General features: G+C 37.6%; 1 protein-coding gene across 1 annotated transcript in view; it reads left to right on the top strand.

The window, feature by feature from the left end:
- Positions 1 to 22,587, top strand: part of SLC39A8 (solute carrier family 39 member 8) — a 71,181-nt gene extending 48,594 nt beyond the window's left edge. The window contains exons 7-9 of the mRNA XM_063107988.1: positions 18,399 to 18,606; positions 18,803 to 18,987; positions 20,935 to 22,587. Coding sequence (XP_062964058.1) covers positions 18,399 to 18,606; positions 18,803 to 18,987; positions 20,935 to 21,084 — 543 coding nt within the window. The 3' untranslated portion in view covers positions 21,085 to 22,587. The remainder of the gene's footprint in view (positions 1 to 18,398; positions 18,607 to 18,802; positions 18,988 to 20,934) is intronic.
- The last annotated feature ends 233 nt before the right edge of the window (positions 22,588 to 22,820 follow it).

Below are 22,820 nucleotides of genomic sequence, written 5' to 3'. Positions count from 1 at the left end.
GTGAGGCATAGAGAGTGGCGGTCCATCTTGTTAGAGTCCTGCACTGCTGCAGCAGGGAGAACAGTGTGCCTGGAAACTTTGGAGGGTTCTGGGACCCAGGCAGTCACATATGAAAGTAGCCTGCTCCTTTGTATGAAGTTCCAGAAAACATTTGCACTCCCCTGTCTGGAAACCGGTTCCTGCCCAAATTTTCTTTTCTCTGGTCTCTGAACCATAATTAGTGTCAGGTAAAGCAATCCATTGATAAGAATGTTAGATTTATATTGCCTGTCATGCCTGAATAACTAACAGCAGCAATAATGGTGGTGTGATGGTGGTGGTGCCTTTCATGCAGGGAATATATACACAACACTTTACAAATATTATTCATGTACAACTTTGATGGGTAGGTGTGATTATCTCTATTTTACAGATGAGAAAACTGGGTTTCAGAGAGACTAATAATATTAGAGTCAGGATTTGAGCTTAGATTTGTTATACTCAAAGTTCTTTCAACAAAGCTAAGTTGCTTCCTAATTTGCATGCATCAATCGAAATGACTACTTTTAATAAAATCTAAGTATTAATCCTTTTTTGTGAGAAAAAAATTCTTATGACCTTGTCAACTTTCTGAGTATCTACCAGGAACTTGGTATTCCTTAAAGGTCTTATAGATACATAAAAATGGGTTATTGTATAGTGTGATAAGTACTATAGTAGAGGTGTACACAAGTCACTGTACTGACAACAATGTGGCCCACGTTGGGGTGAGGAGTGATGCTGGTGCAGTGATCATGGATGCTTTGCTGAAAAAATCCTGCTTGTACCCAGCTTGAAGGATGTGTAGGAGGGTGCTGGATTAATAAGACTGGGCAAAACAGTAACCTAGGGGCAGAGGATACTTCCAATTATTGTTCTTAAACATTTGGCCTTTTCTAATTTTGAAAAATTTAGGGAAGTGTCCCTACAGAACGACAGTTCCTAATCATTCCCCTTAGAAAGCTGTTTGATGAAGCCTGTTAACTTTTGCAACAGAAGAATCTACAGACCCATTAAATTCTGCATACAATTTAAAGGTGTCCATGAGCCCACTGATGCTCCTCTGTCACCTGCCAGCTGATGTTCTCTGATGTAGAGAAATATTTGAAGAAAGAACATAAATGTCTGGGGGTAAGAGTAGAGGGCACTGTGGTAGGTACTTTATAGCTATGGTTATGTTTAATTCCTGCAACAGCCCTGTGAAACAGGTATTAAATCTATTCACAGATGAGTAAATTAAGACTCAGTTAAGTAAGTCACTCAAGTTCACAGAGATAGTAAATGGCAAAGCTATGCTGACACCCCCTCTTTCATCCTAAACCCATATTCGTTCCATATCCATGACACTAACTTCCTAATGGGAACCTTGCTCTAATCAGTTCTGATTTCTAATCATTATCTTATAAATGAACTTTTGGAATCCAGCTTGTAGTGGGTTGAGCTTTGCCCGCATGGTGAACCCTTGTTAATTTTGACTCTGCCATAGCTGATAAATTATGATTTGTTCTATTTTGCTTATAGGTTCAGCTGTGGGGTATCTTGGTAGCATCTATAAAAATTGCTTTTGAAACAGTTTTTCGGCAAGATTGCACCTAAAAGTTTTTAAATGATCTGAAGAAATACCACATTATTGTAATGTAATTGAAATGCCCATTAAACTTATCTGTGCACTATGGCAGGTGATCTTAAGGACCTCGACTATACCATGTGCTTGCTCCTGGAGCCCAGTTTGTTAGTGTAAGCAATAAAAGTGTGTTTATCTAAACATGTTCTATACTAAATTGCTTTCATGAATCAAGCAGGACTTACTCCTATTTGGAAGAATTAGTGGTTTTACTCAATGAAGCTTGATGTCAAGTTAATTTTTTCCCCATTAGTATAATGAAAAATTGCTATGTTGGTCTGTCACACTTCCTGATTGATAAAAAAAATTGAGGAGAATGCCAATGCATTTTTCTTTTGAAAAAAGAGGAGAAAAAAATAAGAGGTTCAAGTGAATTATTCTGGGCATCAGAAAGAGTTGCTTAATTCGACTGTGTAGAAAGCCCAGTTGCAAACCAGAATAAGTAACGAAATATTGCTGGTGGATCTTTAACATCAGCTTTATTGATATTTTTTTTTTTAAAGATTACATTATAAAGGATGTCCATTTCATAATTATTGGACTTGTTAAAATACTCCTCTTTCTTTCCTTCAGCGTCTTCTGTTTGCTCATTTAGAAATATTTATATTGTGCTCTATTCTTTACATGCAACATTCTGCAGTTTGGGAATACTGAACCAAGACCGGGTGAGTAACCTTTACTTGGTGGATTGCATGATGGAAAATTTGCCAAAGGATGAAGTGTTTTATTATTGTTGTAAATGAAATCCATTTATTGCAATGAAATGTCCCTTGAAGAAGCTCGTGGAGAGGCAGAATTTACTCTATATTCTATTATTCCATGTTAGGTTTATTCTGAATATTCAAAATAAGGATCTTAGTATTCTTAGGATTAGAAAGATCACAAAGCTAAAGCATTCTGCAGATGAAGTGAGGTATTGCCAAAGTGCTTTTTGAGTATGATGTTACTACATTATGTAGTAGAATGTTAGTAGATTCTCTCTCTCTCTCTCTCTCTCTCACACACACACACACACACACTTGCACACATGCAGACACGCTTACCTACAGGTACTGATTTGTCTCAATAATTATATCTATTCAGTTTTATGTCTGAGGCCAATGTCCAGATTACAAATCTCACTTTTTTTCTGGTGGCTGGCCGGTAAGGGGATCCAAACCTTTGACCTTGGTATTACAAGGCTGTACTCTAACCAATTGAGCCAACTGGCCAGCCCACAAATCTCACTTTTATAATCATTAGTACTTCACTGATAACCTCAGTGAATAAAAAAGGATAGAAAGTATTTGTATTTGAAGAAAAATTTAAGTGCTCATTCGTAAGATCATTGCTTGGATGGTGAAATTTGATTTTACTATACATCTGCTTTTTCAATAGGGAATTTCAGTCCCTTTCTAACATTTTCAATCCAATTAAATTAATGACTCCTCATTTATCTGTTACACTTTCCTCTGTGTAACCGAGACAGAAAAAAGAGAAAGAAAGAATTCACTCAAAGTACCATCAATGAGGCCTGGAGGGACTGTCGCCCATCAGGGGAGCAGCCCCCAACCAAAATCAGCCTTTCTTTTTATTGACAAGACAAGGAAGTTTCACATGAAAAATCAGTTGATTCAATCATCAAAGAAGGACATAAAAACAGGCAGTGTAAAACTTGTAACAGCAGTAAATTAACAATGTGACTTCCAGAATGTAATTTGTAAAAAGCTAAGTTAATTCACCAACAAACAGCTTGTCCTTAGTAAACATTTTCTTTTCCACATTACTTCCTACAGAAATTTCCTTAGCATATTTAAACAGCATTTAAGCAGTTTCCTTAACATATCTTACGAACAATCAGTAGGTTAAATAGTCAATAGTCATTCAAGTCGGAATCAAACCAGCAACCTAAAACAGTCGAAGTACACAATCCCATCCCTAAACAGTGATTAGAACTGATTTGATGGCTTTTGCCAACCTTATCTGTGGACTTTTGTCCCCTACTCAAGAATCTTTTGGCTCCTTCATTCATTACCTAAAAATCCTATTCTAAGATCAAAGGAGAATCAAGATTTCTTTTTTTTTTTTTTTTCAGAGCTTAACATTTTATTTTTTATTTTTATTTTTTTTAACATTTATTTTTTTTTTATTTTTATTTTTTTTTTCTCAGCAAATTTTTATTTTTATTTATTTATTTATTTATTTATTTATTTATTTTTATTTTATTTTATTTTTTTAATTTTTTTTTTTAAATTTTATTTTGTCGATATACATTGTAGCTGATTAATACTCCCCATCACCAAAACCTCCCTCCCTTCTCCCTCCCCCCCTCCTCCCCAACCATGTCCTTTCTGTTTGTTTGTTGTATCAACTTCAAATAATTGTGGTTGTTATATCTTCTTCCCCCCCCCCCCGGTTTGTGTGTGTATGTGTGTATGTGTGTGTGTGAATTTATATATTAATTTTTAGCTCCCACCAATAAGTGAGAACATGTGGTATTTCTCTTTCTCTGCCTGACTTGTTTCACTTAATATAATTCTCTCGAGGTCCATCCATGTTGTTGCAAATGGCAGTATTTCATTCGTTTTTATAGCTGAGTAGTATTCCATTGTGTAGATGTACCACATTTTCCGTATCCACTCATCTGATGATGGGCATTTGGGCTGGTTCCAACTCTTGGCTATTGTAAAGAGTGCTGCGATGAACATTGGGGAACAGGTATACCTTCGACTTGATGATTTCCATTCCTCTGGGTATATTCCCAACAGTGGGATGGCTGGGTCGTATGGTAGATCTATTTGCAATTGTTTAAGGAACCTCCATACCATTTTCCATAGAGGCTGCACCATTTTGCAGTCCCACCAACAATGTATGAGAGTTCCTTTTTCTCCGCAGCCTCGCCAGCATTTATCGTTCAAACAACTCAAACAACTTTACAAGAAGAAAACAAGCAACCCAATTAAAAAATGGGCAAAAGAGCTAAGTAGGCATTTCTCTAAGGAAGATATCCAAATGGCCAACAGACATATGAAAAAATGCTCAACATCACTCAGCATCCGGGAAATGCAAATCAAAACCACATTGAGATACCATCTAACCCCAGTTAGGATGGCTAAAATCCAAAAGACTATGAGAATCAAGATTTCTAACCCACTACATTTATCTTAATTGAGTGGTGACTTACTGCTGCTTTTAACTTTTCTCACCATGCTAATCAGTGGCCCAGTTTATTCAGAAGTGTCATAAGTTTTGAGTTCTTATCAGTAGAAAGGAGACACCAGTGTGAGAGCCCCATTCTTTTTGAAGTGGTTGGGATATTGCTACTTTTTATTTCTGTGATCAGGTATCAGAACATTAAAAGTAAAAAATGAATAGACTCTATTTTGCTGAATCATCTCTTACTTAGGAATATCAAACATGAGTTTATTAAACATGAGTTTAATAAACATGAGTTTAATAAACATGACTTTATTAAAACTTTACAGCAACTCAGTGAAGGTGGATAAAAGTCAGAAACATTTAATAGTGGAGAAAGCACCAACAAAGATTACCTGTGAAGGTTTAGTGTACCGTTCAGGTCTCTGGTCTGATGCTTTCTAGTTCATTTTCCTTTATTACTAGGTTATAAAATACATATGGGAAAAACTAAAAGGAAGGATCGGTCATCATGACTAGTTTTCTAGGCTGAAAAACAAATACCCAAATTTAGACATTTTGTTGTTTTTTTAAAAATATTTTTTTGCAGCTGGCCAGTATGGGGATCCGAACTCTTGACCTTGGTGTATAACACCATGCTCTAACCAACTGAGCTAACCAGCCAGCCCCCTAGATATTGTTTTGCATTTGGAAAGAAGAATCGCAAAAATTCTTTATTGGGCAGACATCAATATTGTAGAAATAGTCTATATTTTCTGTTTTTTTTTTTTTTTTATAACATTTGTGACTTTGACCAAAATTCCAAACCTGTGCAACTTTTGTATTGAAACAATAATGGCAGTCTTAAACTGGGCCTCCATGATATATTTGTGGTAACATTTCATATTCTGAGTTACATCCTGCTCCATACATTGTCAGTGAAGATATATTAAAGAGCAGGAAGATGGTATCCAGTCAATCATCCCATCATTCATTCACTTATCATGTATCCAGTGATAACTTGCCAAGTGTTAGGCTCTGTTCTACACCCTGGAGATACCATAGCAAACTAGACAGAAAGTGTTCCTGCTCTCTGGCACTCTGGTTCATTCCAGTGGGACACACAGTCTGTTGTCATAGGGTTACAAATGCTGTGCAGGGTGGTGTGTTGATGTCTGGATCGCTATGTTAATTTGGGTGGTCAGGAATGACCTCTTTAGGGAGAGCACATTTAAGCTAAAATCTGAATTACAGGAAGGAGCTATCCATGCCAAGTTTAGTAATAAGAAAGCTATGGCTGAGGAAGCAGCCGGTGAAAAGTCTGTAGGGTAGGAGAGAATTTGGTGGATTTTAAGAACAGAAAGACAGAGTAGCAAGTACACAGTGGATGCTGGTATAAATGACATTGGAGAAAATTCTAGACAGAAATCCTTCTTCAAAGTAAGCATTACTGTATTCTAACATTTAAATAATATTGGTGATCTAATTAAGCCTTTGGTTCTAAAATTACCTTTTATCAAGTGAAACAAAATCAGGAAGGGCTGGCCAAGAAAGCAACCGTATTTTTTCCACTCACATTTGCAATCTGTAGATAACAGATTAAATAGAATAGATTTGAAAGTTCAAGGATAGTGGGATTTTTTTCCCTCAATGATTGGAGATATTATTCGAAGTGTGTCTGAACTATTGGCAAATGTCAGAACACCTTAGAATATCAGCTTAGTGTATTCTACTCACAATCCAAGATACTTGAATCACTGGCAACTTCCAGGTTGGAGGCCAGTAAATAGCAATAAAATAATCTATTATTACATCCATGTTAAATTTAAGATGAATGACTTTTACAGAGATGAATTTCTAAGAGATCGTTTTATTTGGGAAAACAGGATTGCACACACACAGACCAGGGTTGTCTCTGGTATGTCTGAGGAACAAAGAAAAGTCTGGGAGTTTTGTTAGAGAGAGGAATATTACTTATTATCTTGAAAGAAAGCTCACTGGCACTTGCAAAGTTTTGGGGAGTTGGCAGGCTTTCATTGATGAGTGACAGTGGTAGAGAACATTAGTCTTAGCGTCATGGCATGTTGTTTCGGTAAGTGTTAGGTCAAAACTAGTCTTAGCAGGCTGTTTCACCAGCTGAGTTTGTAGAAAATTCTTCTTGAGCAACTGCTACGTCCTGAGTGCTTTTTCCTCCTGGCCCCTCTACTCCAATTTTAGTTTGGGTATGACAAGAATGACCTAATTTGTATAACCAACTTTCACAGAGATAAACTACTGAACTCAGAGATTATCTGAAAAAATCAATTCTTTTGAGCAGTCTCTTGACCTTTTTTTACATGGGCTTAGGAGTCAGATAGTCTGGGTTCAAGTCCTGGCTTTTCCATTTTCTAGCTGTGTGGTTTGGTTCTGGTCAAGTCCTTAATTCTAATATGCTCATTTACTGCCTCTGTAATCAGGCTGATAGGAGCACCCATCTCCTGGCATTTGGGAGAGTACTTTACAGACAATAAGCATTCAACAAGTTCATTGCCTTTGTCACTACTATTCTTATTTTCATGCTCCGCCCCCCAACAATCTTCTGAAAAATGTGTCTTATAGAGTTAGATGAAAGATGACTGCTGATAAAAATCTTCTGCCTCAGTCACTGGGATCGAGGGGAAGCCCTCTGAAATTGGTTGACTGGAATGTGATTTTGGTATTTTACTTTTCCATTCAGTGCAGCACAACAGTGCCCTCCCCCCACCCCATTTATTTAGAAGAAAAGTTTATTGAATACCCACTGCTAAACTCTTGGCTGAAATGAAAACCAAAACAAAAACCCCAAAAACCTGTCCTCCAGGAGCAAAAGCTCCACAACGTTCACTCACTAAGAATTAACAAATAAATGCAACTAAATCACCTCTTCACTTTCTGAGTTTTCTATTGTATAGATGAATCAATTTGGAATTGATTAATGAACTTTTTTACGTACACCCTTTCCACACTGTGTGTAAATGTCCATGTGTTTGCTCTTTGGAAACATTGGAATAGATGCTTCATGGGACAATGATTTGTGAAGATGTCATGAGAAAAAATGTACTTTTACTGTCACTATACCTTTATTTATTCCATTAACAAATACTTACTGAGTGCCTCCAGTGCTAGACACTGGGTGAACAAAAACAAACAATACAGAAAATAAAACCCTGCATCTCCTAGCTTTCTTTCTTTTCGGCAGCTGGCCAGTAAGGGGATCTGAACCCTTGACCTTGATGTTACCAGCACCTCGCTCTGTAACCAACTGCGCTATCCGTTCTGCCCCTCCCGCACATGCTTACTTGTTTGGCATAGGGGCTCAAACCCTGTCTCTGCTTCTTTCTAGAGGTATGACCAAGCTACTTAACCTCTCTCTGTTTCCTCATTTGTAAAATGGGGATTATAACCACATAGGGTTGTTGCGAAGATTAGATGACTTGGTATATGTAGAATGAATGGAACAGTACTGGAAACATAGTGAGTGAGAATGCTAGGGAGGCTGTTATTACTACTAATATTATCATTATTACTGTTCTGTGCACTAGTTGTGTATCTTGTATCTTTCCTGCTCAAATCCGTCTATAAAATATCAAAGTGACGTGGTGACATCTTTAAGGGGAGACAAGGTCCTGGTAACCATACCACCTGTGTGGCTCCCTCCCCTCACTCTCCTCATACAGGGTAGAGATGGCCTCTGTTGTTCTGAACTATTGAAATACAGACCAGGGGCTGGTTGCCCCTCACAAAGAATGGCTTTTTATTTGTCTCTGTGTTGTTCACTTTCTTCTCTGCCGGTAGCTTGTGTATTTCTCAACACTCCCACTGCGGTCCTAATTGCTGCCTGTCATGATGGCCGTGTTTACCTGGTCATCTGTCATTCTCTGCCTCTTATCACTTTTCCTGAGCTTCTTGCCCTAGGAAGCTTGTGCTTCTAGACCTTCTCTGTCAACAGGAAGCACTCCCTCTTTTTTTGCAGGGCTAGTCAATCAATCACTGTGGTACATTGGGTGGGATCTTCTATATTTCAGCTCTTGACATAACTCTGCCAAATGTTGAGGACACAACAAGCAGGCAGCGGCTACATGGGGTCAGTTCCTCCACACACCCCATCCTGCCCCCTGCTTCCTTGTCTGAATGATTCTGGAAGCCTTGATGCTGAGCAGTGTAGATATACCTATATTTTGCGAACAGTACTTTTCAGGATCCCAGTAACTGATTTCTTTGACTTACATTAAAACTTAACCAATTTCCTGGTGCCTCCTGACTCCCTTTAAGACTTCTCAGTAACAATGAGAGTTGTGTGGGCTGGGGTGAACGTTATACAGGCTTTTATAAGAAATGACATCCTGTTTACCGAATGTACCAGAGCATTAATGCTATCCCCGTCCGTAGCAACAGGAGGCAACTTTTAGAGTGGTGTAAATAGTCCATTAGGATAACTGTAAATATTTAATTAGCATATACTCTAAATTCATTGGAAAATGGTAGCAGATTTCTTGAAAACCCCTCAGCTTTCTCCTAAATTATTATTTTTTCAGGCAGTAAAATGCTATGGTCCCAAACTGAAAATGAAAGACAATCATTTCAGTTCCTAAAGACCAGAACAATTTTATTCACATTCCACAGAAGGGTTGGAGAGAAAGAAAACAATTTTTTAGGTTTCTAGAAATTGTTATTTTCTTGTTATTAGCTATTTTTATCAGCAAAGAGAGTTTGGAAATAGTTTTGAGATTTTCCTGAAATCAAATGATAGAAGACTGAGTACATTTGAATTACATTTGGTTATGTGTATTAAATATAAAATTAATTTTTCCTTTCTCATATGAAGTTTCATTTTGGTTACAGTGAGCTGAGACTGACTTTCAGGGCTAGAGGAAGGACCAAGAAACCACCAGCTACAAAATATAAACATTGAAATCATTAGAAAATCTAGTCGTAAAAGCAAAGCCTATCAAAATTTTACATTTGTAGAGTGCCTTTAATTCTTCATAATATATTTATGTCTATCTAATCTTTTTTGTTACCTTTCCTATTAAAACATATTTAGTAGTATATGTGGAGTCTGTGAGTGTTGTGCTTTGGAATGAGCATTAGACTTTGAATCAGTTGTGTCCTTTCCAGAAGGGGATGGCACACTCAAATAAAGACAATAATAAGTAGACAGGGACAATTTATAAAACTCTGGATGGGGTGTAGGTGAGCCACAGGGGAGAGTGCAGTAACCTGAGGGTAGTAACAGTGGAGCTATCAACAGCCCGTGCCCAGAGGGAAAGGGAAGGAAGGAGTTACCGGAACCTAAAAGGAGCTCGTCTCGTACAGAAAGCCACTGTAAGTAGAGCAGTGATCTTTAACTGGGGACATAGACAGCCTAAGTTACCCCTTAAGGAGGGACCCAGGGAATCAATGTCCTGATCTCCCTCTTCCATCTTCTTTTATGTTATTGCTCTTGGTCTGGAGCCAACTGGAAGCCAGGGGCTTGGGAGCCCTTTGATAGAGTTCATACAGGTCTAATGGGACAGAGAACTGAGAGAAGAAGGGTAGAAAGTGGATCTGGAAGGGAAATAAAAGATTTCTGGAATATTCTACACCTTTTTTTTCTTAACCTCCACTCTCATCCCTCATGTAGGTAAAAAGTGCATGTGCCCAATGCAGGAAATACACAAAATCCCATCAACTGCCATATCGTCCCTGTGTGATGTCATTTTAGTGATATTGCAACCTGAAACTAAAATGTTGGCCACCACCAGTATTCTTTATATAAAATACTGGCAGAGGGTTGGGGGAGAAAAGTTACAATTAAAGAACATTAATTATAGCTGCCTCTTACTTCCATAGCTGGTCATGAGGCCTAAGCTGGTAGTTATAGGGGCCACCTTCCGTGTGCATTCTATGTTTACCTCACTGTCTGGCGTCACTTTGACTGGATGGGTCCTTTTACAGTTGGGGTGACCCAAACCTTCATTCCTGTGTGATCTGAGTCCTTGGTGGTCTTGTTTTTATTGAGTTGTTACTGTCCTCTCTTAACTGGGACTGTTGGGAAGAGAGTACTAAGAGGTGTCCCACTGAATTCCTGGAGTTCTAAGCATTGTCCCTGTCCTCATTCTGTAGTAGAAAATCAATTTCCTCCTGGTCACTGGGTGCCATTATCCTAGCCAATAGAGTGACTTCCTATCTAATTGTTGATTTAGGGGCAGAACCTCAAATTGCCAAAGGTTAGTCTTTGCTTCCACTGAATCAGAAAATGACCATGTTTCCTGGTGAAAGTGCTACTTTCTTGGACATTAGGACCTTCAGACCTGCCATGTTCAAAGTCTTGGGGACAGGAAGTAAGAATTATTCAAGTGGGTTATTGAGTATAAAAATAAGATGGGACACTTTCATCTACACCCTTTGGTTTCTGGAGCTGTGCATCCTCTATAGCAGAGATGGTACCAAATATTTGGCTGCTGGTGTAATCTATGGACAGAACTTCAACCCCCAGGGTGTCGTCTCTTAGCATGCACCCTGGCTGAGCCTCCATCAAGACTTTCCACAGTTCTATCAAGCTGGTTGCTTCTATGAGGGGGCAAATGATATGATCTATGAATTTTTTGTATTGAGTTCATTGTCCCACTTTCTTTTCTGAAAAATGAATTGGAGGCAGTTTTTATAGGAGACCTGGGTTGTCTATCAATCCATGAATGATGGCACTTACGGAAGCACTGAACGCAGGGAAAGCGTGTATCATATATGTCTATCTTTGTGAGTTCAAAGAGTAGCCTCTTTCTATAGGAGAGATCCAGTGTAATCATCCTGCTGCCAAATATAGCCAGCTGGGTCCTCTTGTCCTGCTGGGCAATGATACCTTTTTAGGGGATCAGCATTGGCACTGGCTTTTGATAGGTTGGGCCTTCTTTAGTGCTGGAAAGCCAGATCATCCTTGGTAGAGGAAAAGAATACTGAACCTGTGAATAGCCTCCCTCTTCACCACTCTGGAACTTTGTACGTGGGCCCATTAGGCAAACATTGAGATGGCTGATGAAACATACTGAGTGACATTTCCTCTCAGGTCTTGTTCACTTTATTATTGAGGCTATCCTCTTTGATAGCCTATTATAGATTTAGTGGAATACAATTAGCTTCACACTTTGTGCCTATTAAAAGAGTTCCATCCATTTATTTCTTTCCAGGTCTCTTTGCCACTAGTTTTCCAATTTTTGTCTTTTGAAAGTCTCTGACCAACTGGCCAACTCTTTAGCACCCACCCGTGAGTTAGTGTAGATCTATAACTCAAGCCATTCTTTCACAGGAAGTGGAAAATCAGATATTTCACTCCATGTTCTGTCCACTTGGAGGATTCCTTTATCACTGTACTTTAGGTTCATTGTGAGTAAGGTTGTATAGCTGGCTGGTGCTGGCACTTTTACAGATCTGTCCACAGTTAACTGGCTATAGGGAACTCCCCATGAAGTCTTAATTGTCATTTGAAGGAAAAGAGATGAAATGTTAAGATTAGATACTATGAGAATACGAATCACCTGCTATTGCAATCTACTTGTGCCTTCAAGACCTGTGTGGGACCATTCTTGCATGCACAATTTAATAATGAAAAGCTTATGTGAACACCTGGTTTTATGGTTTGCTGGATAAGATAAAACCCAGTTGGGCACGATCACATGATCACTTAGTGTCCCATGGGCAGAAGATCAGTTTCTGTAGACCCTTGAAAAAGCAAGGAACTGCTTTTGAAAAAAAGAATAGCGGCAAAAGAGGACATGGTTTTACCCTAAAATCGTAGGGGTCTGCACAGTGATGATCTGATCAGAGCTTGCCAGAAACTCTTTGTAGTACCTCTGTCTGCCACAGACTCTTCCAATTCCATTGGTTCTTCTTGGTCATAAGAACCAAATGGCAGGAAAACTTGCAACACAGCCTGGACCTTGCAGAGAGCACTTCTGGGCTTGGCTTGGGAATGCAGCCACCTTATAGGTAACCAATGTCCCATTTCCTCCATACTTTGAATTTTTAAAAAACCCAATCAAAATATCCCATCTCGGGGGTCGGTTTCCTATGGCCACTTCCAGCACCAGTGATTATGTGAGTTAGGATCCCAAAAGCAAAAAAATAGCACACTCAAATTAGGACGACTTGAGCAGGATTTATTCATAAGGTGTGAACAGGGTATAAGAGAACCACAAGGGGTAACGCATGAACCAGGGATCAGTAACTGCAAAGTTGTTACCACCTCTAGACCCCAAAGATGGAGGGGAGGGAGCAGTTACAAGAACCTGGAAAGGGAATTGTCTTGAGAGGAGCTGTGACCTTCATCTGAGGCTCATGGACAGCCTGAGATGAGCCCACACAGGGGCACCCAAGGAATAAAGACCCTGCCCTCTCCCTCCTTCCTCCCCCTGAACTCCTGCCAGTACTCCCCAATGGTCAATCTCAAATAGAAACCAGAGAATAAGGAGCCTGTAGAGGTAGCCCATTCAGGACAGCCTCAAGACATAGAGCAGAGCGAGGGAGCGGAGAGTCATTTTGGAAGGGCAAATGGGAGCTGTTATCACAGGCCTGTTTGAGTCCTGGATGTTCCTTTCTGGACTATGAATTCCAAGAAGATGGAATTCTTTTATTTATACATCTGTCCTCAGTTCTTAGCACAGTTTTTGCCTGCTGTAAAATAGATGCTCAGCAAATAGTTAAGCAGTTTAATCCCAACACCTCTTGTATGACTTTGAGCAAGTCATTTCTACTCTTGGGTTATCATTTGCCATATCTCTAAAATTAGGATACCCACCGATGTCTGTCCTGTTTCACTCATGAAGATGTTGTAAAAGTCAGAAGAAGATTTTGTAAACTGTGAAGTGCTGTGTGTATGTAAGATACTTCTATTATTACTTTACATCTTTCAGATTCCCTTCTCCCCATACCCAGTCAACTATCTGGTTCATATAAACGTATTAACTCAGATTTCATACTCTTCACAGTGGGTCTTACTTTCTGGCTACTTTATCTCCTTACTCTTTCATACACCTTGAGCTTTAGTAGTTGGGTTTCTTCAAAAGCATATTTATGCCCAAGCTCATGCATCCTTGTTAATTTTTTTCTTCTTTTCTTTCTACCAAGTCTCTGTGCCCACTCACTTTTTTAAAGCTCTTTCTTTGTAGATTAAAATTTTCTTCCTTTTTTCTCCAGTTATCTTGGTCAGTAGGTTGCTGAATATATTCAAGGATCATATATGATAAGTATTTTCTCTAACACACTCCTGGGAATTTTTTGGTTTTCTTCCTTGTAATAATGCTGAGTTCATCTGCACTTTGTGTGACGTAACAGTGATCATTCATGGAGCACTTAGTGATTTATAAACATCTCATTTAATCACTACAATCCTGTGAAAAGTAGGTATTATTTTCTCCCTTCTACAGATAAGCAATCTGAAGCTCAGGGATGCCAAGTAACTTTCCCAAGGGCACAGAGCTGTTAAACGGCAGGGCTATAACTTAAATTTAGGTCCACTTGATGCCAAAGCCTGTGCCCTCTAATCATTAAACTAGCTCGCATTTTAGTTCTACTTTCCTTAAATCTCACTCCCACCCTTTCATTTACAGCCTTTCAAAGTGATATTTTATTACTCTTACTTATATTACACTAATTTTTCTTTTATGGGCATAGCTTTTATATGTTTATTTGTATATAATTTTCATCTTCCATTTGTTGTCATTTATACTTAATTTTGCAGTCACTATATTTTCTGGGGGGTTGCTACTTTCCTTTTTAGCTTGGTTTTCATTTTTTACCAGAACCCTTCCTCTGCAAAATTCTTGCAGCATTAGCAATGGGATATGGAATTTAACCTTTCCCTGCAATGATTGCCTGTATTTGCCTTCTTATTAATAAAACATGAAGACAATAAGCCTTGAAACCATTCTCATTAGTCATGGCTCATCTTGCCTCCCCCCATGCGGAAATAAGGTCTGACTGTGCTCATGCTGCTCTCTGAAGCCATTAAGTAAACAAAAAAAGTTCGCTTTGGGGGGTCGGGGGGCAGTTCAGCCTCTCTTCAATGCAAACCAAGCCTGGCAGGCGACCTGCTCCACCAGCTCCATCTTCACCGATAACTTCCGAGTCCTCATGGGTTCACTTTTCTTTCTTGCTGTTTCTTATTCCTTGCCCTTCATGGCATTATTGTTTTGTTTTCTGAGTATTCAAATACATCACGAATGTAAAAAAATATCCAGAACACCCCAAGAAAGATAAAAGTAAAAAAAAAAAAAAAAAAAAACCCACACAAAAAACCCCCAAAACCAAATTATCCATAATACTATCTCCCAGGGAGAACCACAGCAAGCATTTTTGTATTTATCTTTGCAAATATATTTGCACCTAGACCACCATAGAATTATAATATTATTTTTACAAAACGGTGTTCACTAGGCACTCTGCTGTATAACTTTTTTATCACCACTATGCTGGATAGTGTTGGGTAGTGTCTGGATAGCTTTACGTGTGGAAAAATGTAGGCATTCATCATCTATTCTACTCAGCAAAGTATTTTCTTGCAGGAGTAAACCGCGTTTCTATGACCCGCGTCCTCCTGGGAGATCGCACAGTCCCTCCTGTTTCTTTCCTCAGTCCTCCCGCTCCTAGTCGTCCTCCTTCTGTTCCTCTCCCTGCTCCTCCTCCTCCTCATTCTTGTTTTCTTTCTCACCCCGCTCCTTGCCCTCCTCCCACCCTCCTAGTCCGTCTGTGTCTCGTCCTCTCTCCCCCGCCCCTCCTGCCTTTCAGCCCCCTTTTCCTCTCCTGGTTACACTGTTCTGCAGAGAGCGCACTTGCTTTGTCTATTTCAATTCCTAGTACTTTTTCTTTTACTTTTCCTCTCCATATTTATTCCATTGCGAGTCTACCGAGTCTCCCCTCTACTTTTATAACTTTGGCACATGATAATTTTTCTCTCCGCATTCTGACTACGCTACATTTAGCTTTGACTTTCATTTCCACCCATAACTAAGGTGAAAGGTGTTAAGAGCCTGGCTGAAAATTACATAGTAATTTTTGTCAGAGCCAAGCCAGAACTCAGTTTTGGGTTTCAGACTTGTGGCCTTTTCACTCGATTGAGTCACCTCATCATGGCTGAGGATAGAAGGGTTCCCACATTTAGAGTAAAAGTCAAACAAAGAAGCAAGCAAGCCACAGCAACAGCCACAAACAAAATGAAAAAAGAAAGGCAGAGAGAGGGATATTCACTAACTTAACTAGAGGAATTTGAATTTAATGTTTTCTTGGCTCAGTGATTTAGTTCCAAGTGAATTATAAAATAATGCTTTGGGAATGTTTGCTAACTTTGGTTTGTTCCAAAACTATTAAAAATGTATAACTCTTAACCCACCCAACAGTATCATTTGGGACCTACACTCATACAGCTAATGCGAGGTATAATCATGCCTGATATATTAATTTATTTTGCAGAATTAAGGGTGTTTGTACACAGACTCTATATGTAATATCAGATAGTCAAGTAGTTCTGTAGTCTTTTCCTAAATTATTGCAAGTAAATAAGGAAATTATAAATATGTGACTAGATAGACCAAGTTGGAAGATGAAAACAACTGTTTTAATTCAAAATAGTCTTAATAAGTGCACCTTGGCAGTAAGTTTTTACAAAGCCCAGGTCACTTCCTCTGTGGCTTTTCCCATGACCACCTTTGTTTTTCCTTCAGAAGTAGTTGCGTCTTGCTCTGGGGCATTTTTTTTTACCCTAGCTACCCATTTGACATGGACTAAACTATGATTGTTTATTATGTTGTGCATTTAAGATATGTCTGTGAATTAAATAGGCCACATTTTAAGATAAGGTGGAATTCTATTTATGCAGATGAGATTTGCTTTTCTAAATAAAGGAGATTAGACATTTATTTCAACACTGCTTCAAGTGTTTAAGGAGTTTCAAGGGGAGGGGGAATTTACTTTATGAATTGCCTTCAGATTCTATAACAAGCAAAAATCCCCCTCTCCCATAAGTTTGGGGTAGTAAAGCAGTTACTAAAAAAAACCCACTTATTTCCTTTGTATCCTTGGGTAAGTTCAACAATTTTTCTGTGCTTTTATTTCCTCAGCTATAAAATAATGATAATACTGGTGCTGACCTCATAGAATTGTTCTAAATGAATGAAGTCTCTGAAGTGCTTAGGACAGTGCCTAGCACATAATAAATACTGTATGCTTTTGCTATTACTATTTTTACTACAACTACATTGATGGTGATGATGACAATGATGATGATGATGACGATGACGACTACTAACAGTCCCCCATTCTTTCCATATTAATTTAAGAATTTATTTGCTCCAAATGACTTTTGGCTGTGTCTGCAAACAAAAATTATCCCCCAAAGATGCAGATTTGCCACTAATGAAACAGTGAAAAATGTATTGCAAGATCTGAAAGTGTTGGTCACTGAAGTGTTTTGAGCAATGAAGCAATGTTGGAGTAAATGTAAAAAACTCTTAGATGATTGCTCTGAAGTAAGCCCTTCTCTGTTGAATAGATATTGCACGTTTCAAAAAAAAGTCAGTCATATACTTTATGTCTTTTTTTCTCCAAAGTAAATACACCTCTTGAAGATAAAAGCTGTGTTTTCCACTTCCGTGTATTTCCCATAGCATTCAGTACAGTGTTTTACAAATTGCAGATGTTCAATCAACATGTTGATTAACTACTTAGGTAGAGGTGAGGGGAGGAGAATTAGGAATAAAATGTTCTCCAGTTAATTGCTAACTGCTTTCCTACTTAAAAATGAATTTGCATTTAATTATCTTCTTTCCACAACTTCTGGAAAATGCTTTAGTTGGCCTCTGTCATTTGACTTTGTACGATTTCATAAATTGTATGGAAATCTACATTCCTACAACGGGTCTGTGGTGGAATTTCTATTTTTGTTTCAAAATGGAAAGAAGTGTTAGTGTAAAGGCAAGCCTGCTTAAATCACACTTTATGAAATTTGCTAAGAAAATCATTAAAATTTAGAGCTGGTAAGAACCACTTGTTACAGCCTAAACACACAGCAGAGTACCTGGGGCACAGTGGAAACTCAGTAAGTTGCTGGAAAATAAATGAGTCACTTAGTACATTCCCTTCATTCACAGTTGGAGAAACTGATAACTTGCTCACAGTCACAAACTGGCATAGGAAGGGATAGAATAAATATTCCTTGATGCCATCATGCTTTCATTGTGGGTTTCACATGTAAATCGTAACACAAAAAAGACTTTAAATTTAGTCTTTGAATAACTTCCTTTATTTTAAAGTGGGTGTTTAAATCAAATTCTTAGGTTAATATCTGTTACACTTTAGGGAGGCAGTAGTAAGAATTCATTCATACAAGTCAAAAGGATTGTTTTAAGAGGAAGCTAAAGTAAAATGTCTGTAAGTGGCTTGTTCAAGGTGTGTCAATTGGTTAATTTCCTTTCTCCTTACCATACGTTTTCTTTTCTCTGTTATATATTATTAGGGTTTCATATCCACTATGAAAGACTTTCGGTTGGAACAATTTGTCTCTCCCAAGACATAACCCATCTCCTACTTCTCTGTATCTCTTAAACTTTCAAGAGATGTTGGTTATCATGTTGATTGATTTTCTGCTATTTTACAGGATGGAAAAAGGGACTCAAGTTCATGTACCTGTTTGAAGGGGCCCAAACTGTCAGAAATAGGGACAATTGCCTGGATGATAACTGTCAGCGATGCCCTCCACAATTTCATCGATGGCCTAGCAATTGGGGCTTCCTGCACCTTGTCTCTTCTTCAGGGACTCAGTACTTCTGTAGCAATCCTGTGTGAGGAGTTTCCTCATGAGTTAGGTAAGGGGTTTTGCTCATACTATTAAAATTAGTTTACTTCTTGATTTCAGAAGAATGAGACATTTGAGGTGACACGCTCTTAAAATCCTGCTGATATACTAACATGAAGAAGCCATTGTTGGAAATTGGTGATTATCTTTGATCTTATACAAAAATAGTTAAAAACTATTCACTTGATATTTTCTTCTTTTTGCAGGAGACTTTGTGATCCTACTTAATGCAGGGATGAGCACTCAACAAGCCTTGCTATTCAACTTCCTTTCTGCGTGTTCCTGCTATGTCGGGCTAGCTTTTGGCATTTTGGTGGGAAACAGTTTTGCTCCAAATATTATATTTGCACTTGCTGGAGGCATGTTTCTCTATATTTCTCTGGCAGATATGGTAAGAAATTTTAAAATTTAATTTTGTTTTAATTTATAATTTAGAAATGAGCATCTGAGTTATGAGTTGACTATGGGTGACCTTCCTCTTTCCATAGTGGGGAAAACGTTTCTGTTGTAATTTAAAACTATCCCATTTCAACAGATGACTCTTCTTGATTAGATTGCAGTAATCATAATTTGAAAGTCATTCTCATTGATTCTTTAATCTGTGATCTTATTGTTGGAGGGTGAAATGACTTGTTCCTGCTGAAGTAGAGATATTTTCCTAGGTCTCCTTTTGCCTTGAGGTGGTAAACCTTATCTACTGTTATAGTGAGTTCCCATAGGATTTTTCTCCCTCTTTTGTGAGGACGTCACATTTGGAAGAAGAATAACTTGTTAAAGTGAATAGCATTTTGTTACTTCAACGTTCTAACAGTGACAGCCTTTTGGACTAAACTAAAACTCGTATACTACAATTGGTGAGATTAAAATTTGACAATAATTTGGGTCAGTTTGTATTTATATCTATATTTAGTCTATGCTGGGTTTATGTCTTTATAACTGTGTGTGTGTAAGACAGAAAATATCCCATGCATTTTCAAATGAATCATAGAAAGGTTTCTAGAAGATGAGAATGTGCTAGTATATGAATCGAGGAATATTTCTTTTACATTTGGAACTGAATGTATTACAGTTGCATATGTTGCATAACGACGTTTTGGTCAACAACAGACTGCATTTATATTTTTCATCACTGAATTAATGTCCCACACTAACTTTATTCTAGGTGGTCACTTTTTTCTCTGATATTAGAACAGAAGATATTAGAGTTATTCAGTTTAAAGAAATAATACTAATAAATGGTGCTATATATGCTTACAGCAGTTTTGCTTTTTTCATAATGGTTTCACAGCTTTCAACCATTTTATTCTAGCAACAGTTTTTCTATGATAAGCACATGGATTGACTGTGGATTCTGGCGACCTCGGGTGTTTGGTACAATACACCACAGCATATGTAGCAATCATTTTGGAATATGTTTTGAAAAGCTGGCATTTACAGATCTCCTCATGTAGCCTTTTTAGCAGAAGTTGTCTGCTGAGAAACAGTAGATTTTAAATAAAATATTTCGTTTTAATTGCTTTCTCTGTAATGAAATTGTTATAGTCTTCGATCCTAGAATAGTGCACAATTCATTTTTCTGAGGATAGAGCAAGCAGAAGGAAACAAATCAAAGAAATCAGGAATTGAATATATAGTTATTTCCAAAAGTGTGTTTAATCAGCTACTATTGATATATTTTCTTAACCAGGTCTGGAAGTCTGTAAGGCACTGGGGACCCTGGAGTGAACAAAATAGGCACAGTCCCTGCATTCATAGGGTTTCCATCTAGAAAGAGGGGAAGAAGAAATTAAACCAACAAAAATATCACACAGATGACTAAATAAAAATGCTGTGAAATGAAAGGAAAAGCAGTATGCATGATGAGAGATGATAATGGGGGATCTATTATAAATTAGGAACGGTTAAGGGAAGTGTTTCAGGAAAGTATGATTAAAGATGGAACCTGGAGGATTTAGCCCATTGAAAAATTGGAGGGAGAGGAGTTCAGGTAGAGGTTATGGCAGGTGTGAAGTTTTTTTTTTTTTTTTTTTCCTTTTCTTTTTGGGTGGCTGGTCGGTATGAGGACCCAAACCTGTGATCTTGGTGTTAGGTGTGAAGATTTTGAGGAAGGAAAAGAAAGAAAGAATGTTGTGGACAGAGCACAGAGAGCAAAGAATTTGAGAGAGAGAGAGAAAGAGAGAGAGAGAGAGAGAGAGATTCCTATTATGTTATCTATCCTAAAACATTTAAACATCTGAAATAAATGATCATACTCCCCCCTACCGAAATCTATAAATGACTGTTTTATGTTTTACCACAAGATGGCAACAGTCATCTAACAATATGTCTTTCTTTCTAGTTTCCAGAGATGAATGATATGTTGAGAGAAAAGGTCACTGGAAGAAAAACCGATTTCACCTTCTTCATGATTCAGAACGCTGGAATGCTAACTGGGTTCACAGCCATTCTGCTCATTACCTTGTATGCAGGAGAAATTGAATTGGAGTGACAGGAAATGGAAGATGGTGCTGTTAATGAAGGCATTTAATAAATAAAAAACATCTCCAAAGGGATTTTAAAGCCGATCTTATTTAGTTAAAAGATAATTTTGTTTTCAACTGTAGGTCAGGAAAACTAATTATTGATTTCAGATTTGTGAAATAGGCCATTATTTGTTGTTAAAAATATTTTTGGTTTCAGTCTGAAATGCCTGGTATAGGGTGTCTTTGGTGTGAATACCCATTTTTCAATGTTTCATGCATATTAGAAAATCATCACAAAGCAAAAGATATGCATTTTATAATCATGCAGACATATAGATCCAGACAAAATAAAAGGTTGTGTAAGTTTTTAAAACTCTGTGGTAGGATCATACGTTCAAGTGGTTTCAGAATGGTTTTCTTTCAATTTGTTCTAGCACTTTCAAGAGCAAGTACATCAAAATGTGAAAGAGAATCAAAATGTATACAACACCAATATAAATGATTCCAAAGCCTTAATGAACCCAAGAAAGAACGATTGCTCACAACTTTTATTGTTTTATATTTCAATTAAGAACTTAAAAGATTGTTTTGAAAATTATCCTAAAATAATATGAATTAGGATATAAATAAAGTTTTGCTGATCCTTCTACATTCAGGGTTAGAGGTTTATCTTTAAGTGTAAACACTACCAGATTTATAAAAAGCCAGACTTGCTTCTTTGTGACTTATGTTGTGGTTGCATCCCTTACAAAAGGCAGAACAGTATGTAAAGCAAGTGATAGCTCAGTTTCAGCATACCATGTGTTTGCTTTGTGAATGTCAGAATATGTTGGTTTAGAGAAACAAATTGAATGTAATTTTAAGCAATTTACTTTTCAAGATACATAATTACTTAGTAGAGAATATCTTAATAGATGAAAAACAATAGCTGGACTGCCGTACTTGTATGTCAAGGACTGATTAACTGGAAAGTGTATGTTCTTGTGGGTGATTTAGAGTCATTCAGAAAAAACTTATTTTGTGTTTAGTCTACATTTTTCCATATGGTATACCTTGGGAAAAAAAAATTCAGCACACCGTGGTTATTTTTCTACCTTTTTTAGAAGATAGAGCCTATTTACTCATTTAGGAGACATAGAAAATTGGTCTAAAATTGAACATCATAACCCCAATCCACACTCCCAAGTCACTTAAGGAAGGATGTTTTGACAGTGAGGAAAACTATTGGTAAAAGTCAACAATAATCTCAGGAATTACATTTTCCTATAGACCATAAAATGTTTTCACATAGCAGCAATGCAGATTTAATTAATATTTAACATGTATGTTAATGTGTATTTCACTTTATGACTGACAATTAAAAAAATTGTTTCACCAAATAGTAAACAACTTTGAAACCATGTATTGTGTCATTCATTACTCATTTAATATGTATCTTTTTTGAGTGACTACCATAGTGGGTTTGGGGAGAGAGAGAAATAGGAAATTGGTGATGTTTATCTCAAAGATATTTAGCCAATAAATACTGCCAAGATTTATCATTGTTCATTAAAATCAGTAAACACAGAATCTATTTTTATCATTTTATCTTTTTATATTCAATCTTAAGAAATAATCTTTGGTTTTTTAAAGCACAGGTTGTGTATCTGGTTTAAGAAGCTATTTGTAACATTATATTAAAACAAGGTAGTTTAATGACCTCTCATTTGGTCATTGTTTATGTGATTACCTGGCACTTCTTGTTACTCTTTCCCTGTGTTTA

This window comes from Cynocephalus volans, chromosome 9, assembly GCF_027409185.1.
Source record: "Cynocephalus volans isolate mCynVol1 chromosome 9, mCynVol1.pri, whole genome shotgun sequence".
Classification (NCBI taxonomy): domain Eukaryota; kingdom Metazoa; phylum Chordata; class Mammalia; order Dermoptera; family Cynocephalidae; genus Cynocephalus; species Cynocephalus volans.
Note: the sequence above shows the minus strand (reverse complement) of the source record. Positions and strands in the feature narration are given on the sequence as shown.